The 6,000-nt window shown below is 37.1% G+C and overlaps 1 protein-coding gene across 2 annotated transcripts in view; it reads left to right on the top strand.

Annotated features, from left to right (window-relative positions):
• The first annotated feature begins 237 nt into the window (after positions 1-237).
• LOC137283778 (eukaryotic translation initiation factor 4E-like) overlaps positions 238-6,000 on the top strand; it is a 53,810-nt gene continuing 48,047 nt past the window's right edge. Inside the window, exon 1 of one of the 2 annotated variants that reach the window (XM_067815461.1) lies at positions 238-291. In XM_067815461.1, coding sequence (XP_067671562.1) covers positions 262-291 — 30 coding nt within the window. In that variant the 5' untranslated portion in view covers positions 238-261. The remainder of the gene's footprint in view (positions 292-6,000) is intronic. The other variant, XM_067815462.1, reaches the window with a different exon arrangement.

Genomic DNA, 6,000 nt, shown 5'->3' with positions numbered 1-6,000 from the left:
AATTGTGATCGAAGGGAGAGAACTCTGTTGAACCCCGTCTCATTCTGTCTTATAGTGCGTCTCAGTAACCTATAAGTAAATTGAGTGCGTAAAATAAATACTAAAGTGACACAGAATGTTTACCTTTTTAATAGTGTAGGTATTGACTCACATGTAGATGCGAGAATCATGATAATTAAGGCTTGTAGCTTTACTCGTTTTAGCCAAAATATGAGAGCCTCGTTTTCGCATACCGGTAGTACCATGTGACTGTATTACAACATGGCTTCCGAAAGAGACGAGTCGAGAGAGGTGATATTGAAGTTATTTAAAGTTGTTTCAGTTTTCCTCTTATTGTTTTGACCGACCGTATTTCCTCCTCAGTATCATCACTTTATTCGTACCGGTATATTAATGTCAGTTTTAAAGAAAACATGCATAATTGTGATCTTGCTTTGCCGTCCGTATGTTCTGGAATACGAACAATGTTGCACCTGACGGCAATCCATATGATTTAGATACGCGGTTTGTTTTAAATTACACATTTAGATACTTTTGGGCGTCTGATATAGAGCTAAATGAAAGCGAGAATACATCCTTAAAACATACCTCGAAGTCACGAGTTATACGCCAGGGAACACGATTTTGTTATTTATCTTCACACGCCACATATTGTGATAGCTTGTATTTCTGTTAGATCCTGTTGGTAATTTTTTGTTAGAAACATGATGATGTGGTTCTTTTGGAGCCAGATTCTTGTTTGCAAATAGTCCTGAAAGCAAACCCAATTAAAAGTGGTATGAAAAAAGGAAAGCCTACACTTAACCCTGGCTTGGCTATCCCCAGTGGCGGTGTAACATATTTCAAATAGCATAATAGTCAGTTTTCTGACGCAGGCAAAATCTGAAAGATTATCATGTAATATTTGCTTTCTCATTAAACTGGTTGTACATTCCTGTTTATGTTACAAAATTATTTGTAACTGTAAATATATCTAGGTGTACTGGCTAGTGACCAGTTACTGCAGTATACCAGCTTAACAGGGAGAGAGATGGGTGTCCTTTTAAAATTCCTTTTAAAACAAATTCCAGTGTGAAATTTCTTCAGTATGTCAAGGTTTGAAATCAGTAGTTTTATTACAACATATATCATAATTGGTGATTAACATGAAAAATTCAGAAATGGCGATAACTGGTCTTGTTAGCTATTGGGAAAGCACAATATACACTAGGGCTGTTACGATACACTCGCGTAGTCGGTGAATTTAACTGTAGCTCTTCATGAATACAATCTGTTATTCAAGGTCATCAGAACCGAATATGAATGAATGTTAACAATTTTTTATTGTCTGAGCATGTTTTGCTTGATCTCTTATTAAAGTGGGACATGCAAGACTGGAATATGTACTTGTACTGCAGTAGTGCAAGTCATGTTAGTTTGCAATGGCTGCACATGATACTGTGGACTACAACTATTAGTCTATTGCATACTAAATTTTAGTATCTTGTCAGATCACTTGTGATTACTATAACAAATTAACAGTTAACATGGGGATTCCGTACTGTGCATCAATCACCTAACTACAGTATTATTTTTGTGAGTTACTTTTTGCATTCATTATCCAGTATTAGTTATACATATCATATTCGCCACTTAGTATGTTCGTTGCATCCCTAATATACTCTGCAGCTCTTTCTGTTGGCCACATTTCAGAGAAACATGATTGAAAACTGTAAACATGCAGGAAACATCAGTGAATAGCTAATCGATCAAGATAAATTTTGTTTTATTATGTTAAACAGTGAAGCAAATTATTAAAAACCATTGAAAAATGTCGATAACTGGTCGCAGTATAGAATTGATGACACTGGACTTTAAAAACAAAAATGCTGTCCTATCATCAGTGGTCTATAAAGACTGTCTTTATACTTAATGGTCACATGCAACCAAAAAATCAAACATAATTACAACACAGTTATCACTTATTCGTGAAATATAAAATGCATCGCTGATTAAGAAAAAAACAAATAAACAGAATTATAAGCGTATAATCATAAAAATCAAAAGTGCAATATTTTTTACTTGGGTTTACCACCCTTGCAACGAAGCAGCCATGATGATGAATCCAGTCAGACCTGGTGGGCGTGCACTCAAGCGTGACGAACCTATTCACTGCGCATGTGTTAAGAGCGCATGAGAAGGTATGAGAATCTTCAAAATTGTGTTTTATGTTGCATGTGACCTTTAAATTAGGATAAAGGACTTGCATCACTGATAAGATTGAGTGAGTTTAGTTTTATGCTACGCTCAGCAATATTCTGTCTATATGGTGGAGGTCTGTAAATAATCAAGTCTGGACCACACAATCCAGTGATCAACAGCATGAGCATTGATCTGCGCAATTGGGAACTGATGACGCGTCAACCATGTCAGTGAGCCTTACCACCTAATCTTACAACAAACATAGTCGCTTATTATGTGTTGATGGTGTTAGTGGTGTGAGGCGTTCTTGTGCTCCAAAATGACTCCTCTTAGCTGTTGTCAAATAAAGGGAACCGCAAAAGGCCCCAACATATCCCTGTATCACCGGGCATTCAAATTGCTCCAGATGACACCCACTTTCGTTCTTTGGCCACAAATGTCAAAAATGTTTTGAGAGAGAAAAGTGTTGTAGGGAACACTGTAAGGGTAATGTGGATTGTGGGAGGCATGATCATACCTGGTGAAGCCATGAGGGTGAGTTAGCTTTCGAATCCTTGCTGAACAAGCGTAGGCACCCAAATGCTGCAATGCAAAAATGGTTAAGTGCAAGTTCCAGGAGTTTCCATTAACTCAAATTTTTGACAGTAAACCGTTTCATCTTGAAATGCTTCTTTGGTGAGAAAAAGTATTAGAAATGCAGGAAAGGAAAACAACAACAAATGGTATGACATCCATGACACTGGACATCTATACCTACCTTTGGATTCTAACTCTAAGCCTAAACCTAAACCCCAGAAAAAAATTCCACTAAATAAAACACATTGACAGAAGTGGCAAGAAAATGGTTGGCATGTAATGTGTTTTTGCCAGTGTTTACGAATGGTGTTTCAAAGTAACAGGACATTGGGTCCTGTGAGTCTCAGATGACTGTCTGACCCACTAAAAATTCACAGGACCCACAGAACAAAATTCAACACAGATTTCAGATTTAACATTTCTCATAATTGGCATTGAAATTATTAACATTATATAATGACAAACATTATAAACATAAATTTATAAAAAGTGAACAAGTGTCAGATGCTACAAATAACAACTTCAGACAAAGTCATTTTAATATATTCAATCAGACACTGGGGCCAGCAGGTTGGGGACGTCTGTCTGACCATTGGCAAATCGGTCAGATTTGTCAGAGGGTCAGACACTATTCGTGAACACTGTTTTACTGTTTCGAAATTTATAATGTAAGCAGAAAAACTCAATTCTTGTTTAATGATGCAAATTACTGAATGAAAAAAAATCCATATGTATATTAGGTCTCATTTATTAGTCATTTAAATCTCCAAAAGTAATTAGTTGATGTAAAAACTGTAAATGCATCGATTGTGTGACTCTCAGTGGTTTAATGATTGACTTTATTTTGTTGAATATTTAAGTTATTTTGTAATTTTTTATTGTTTGGGTGCAGACATCCTGCTTCATTGTTTTAACTGGACCCGTGAAGGTCCCGGAGTGGAACAGGCGTTCAGCTACCCATGCTTGCCAGGAAAAGGCGACCATGCTTGTCATAAGAAGCAAGTAATGGGATTGATTGGTCAGACTCGCTGACTTGGTTGACACATGTCATCGGTTCCCAATTGCGCAGATCGATGCTCATGTTGTTGATCACTGGATTGTCTGGTCCAGACTCGATTATTTACAGACCGCCGCCATATAGCTGGAATTTTGCTGAGTGCTGCGTAAAACTAAACTCACTCATTTGTTTTAACTGTTTACTTCAACTGGGTTTTAAGTTTCTTATCAGTCATTAAGAGAGACTGCAACTACAAGTTATTTTCACTTCATATAAACTATGCATTCAGTTGGGAATTGACTTCAGATGGAGTTTCAGACAGGTTAAGGAGAAAAAACACTATTGCGATACGAGAGTTTTGTGAAACGGGGCCCAGGTCACAATACACAGTGTTACACTATCGCAATCTCAATAGTTTCCCCACTCAATAGTAACCCCTAGGAGCTAGCAGACATAAAACATCATTGAGTGGAGCTTTTAGTAGAGCTAGACAACATTGTTGCTGTGCTGGTGTCAAAGGGCATTGTTTCAAGAACATACTTTTAAATAAAATCACATAAAATTATGTAACCCGTGAAGGTCCCGGGGTAGAATAGGCCTTCAGCAACCCATGCTTGCCATAAAAGGCGACCATGCTTGCCGTTAGAGGCGACTAACGGGATCGGGTGGTCAGACTCGCTGACTTGGTTGACGCATGTCATCGGTTCCCAATTGCGCAGATTGATGCTCATGTTGTTCACTGGATTGTCTGGTCCAGACTCGATTATTTACAGACCGCCGCCATATAGCTGTAATATTGCTGAGTGTGGTGTAAAACTCAACTCACTCACTCACTCACATAAAATTATGTATAACTACAAGAGTATTATGATGTATTTTGAAAGTTTAACTGTTTTATTCAGTTTGGTTATAAAGTAGAACTTTTACAAATAACTTCATCATAGACATTTGGGGTCATCCTAAAGGAAACCATACATGCTGAAAATTCAGCTGGTTTGAATTTATACTTCCAGTTACTCCTTTTAAATCAACAAAACATGATAACTGTGGCATCAACTTGACCTTACCTGGTAAGATTTTGGCAATCATTTAGCAGAGCATAAATTTGCCATTATAAAGTGTTGAAGCTACATGAACATGATAATACATACTATGTCATTTAATGCCAATATTTATCATGAAATAATTAAAACAGTGTTATCTTTAATTAATAAGGGTGTCATGGTGATATTTTGAGGATGGGTGTTTCACCAACCCTTCCCCATAACTTTGTATAAAAGGCTTATACTTTTTGTGAAATGTCATGAAATGTGTCGTTCACCTTACCTACTAGCATTGTTTCCTGAATGCTTCCTGCTCTGTCAGTCCCAAGTTGATATTTTGGCTTATGTTATTTTGAATGTTCTATGGAATGTCTTATACAGTATCCTTATATACTTTACATTTTTCCGTTTGTTGTTTTCTTGCTCGTGCTGAATAAGGTCGGTTACCAACATTTTGGGTTTTCCCATGCTATTAAAGCTGACATGTTAAATAAGTGGCAACTGCACTCTTGACACCTGTCAGTTCCTTTCATGTCAATGGCTTTCAGGGGTTCAGCATGTTGTATCACTTGTTCTTACAACAGCAATGGATGAAATCAACAACTGTATTTTAAGTAGAATAAAGAGATTGACAGAAGTTTTGGTCCATAAGGACCTTCCATGAAAGCGTGAAAATCATGTACAGTCGAACCCCTTTTATCCTGACGTGTTGGTTTCACTTGAAATCATCCAGATGGCAAGATGTCCAGTTAACTGGATCAAACAAAAAAAACCCTGAAAATTAAGTGAAAGCAAAAAGTGAAAATATTTTCAAGTACTTATATCAATATGTACATCAATAGTAATAGCAGTGAATCATCATAACATACAAGTGTACCGATAATACATGGAAGGCGGAACACAGGTTACAAGCTGTCAGGTTGTCTCGGACACAATCATGTAGCGCGTGAAGCTTCAGGTGGTAGATGAAAAACATAAATTGATGACAAAAGGTCTCTATTTGCCGTTTGCATAGTCTTTTTTAAATTTTAAATGCCCTGAAAACATGTGACGTCGCATCAAACTTATGCAGAAAGTAAACTTCTGGATGGGATCACATGACTTGGATCATGTGGCAGGCTATTTTTAACTTGCGTCACGACAGATAGTAGAGGTTGGTTTATAAGTGTTACATGCAGTACAGTTACAGTGTAGCTTAATGTA

This window comes from Haliotis asinina, chromosome 5 (assembly GCF_037392515.1).
Source record: "Haliotis asinina isolate JCU_RB_2024 chromosome 5, JCU_Hal_asi_v2, whole genome shotgun sequence".
NCBI classification, from domain to species: Eukaryota; Metazoa; Mollusca; class Gastropoda; order Lepetellida; family Haliotidae; genus Haliotis; species Haliotis asinina.
Note: the sequence above shows the minus strand (reverse complement) of the source record. Positions and strands in the feature narration are given on the sequence as shown.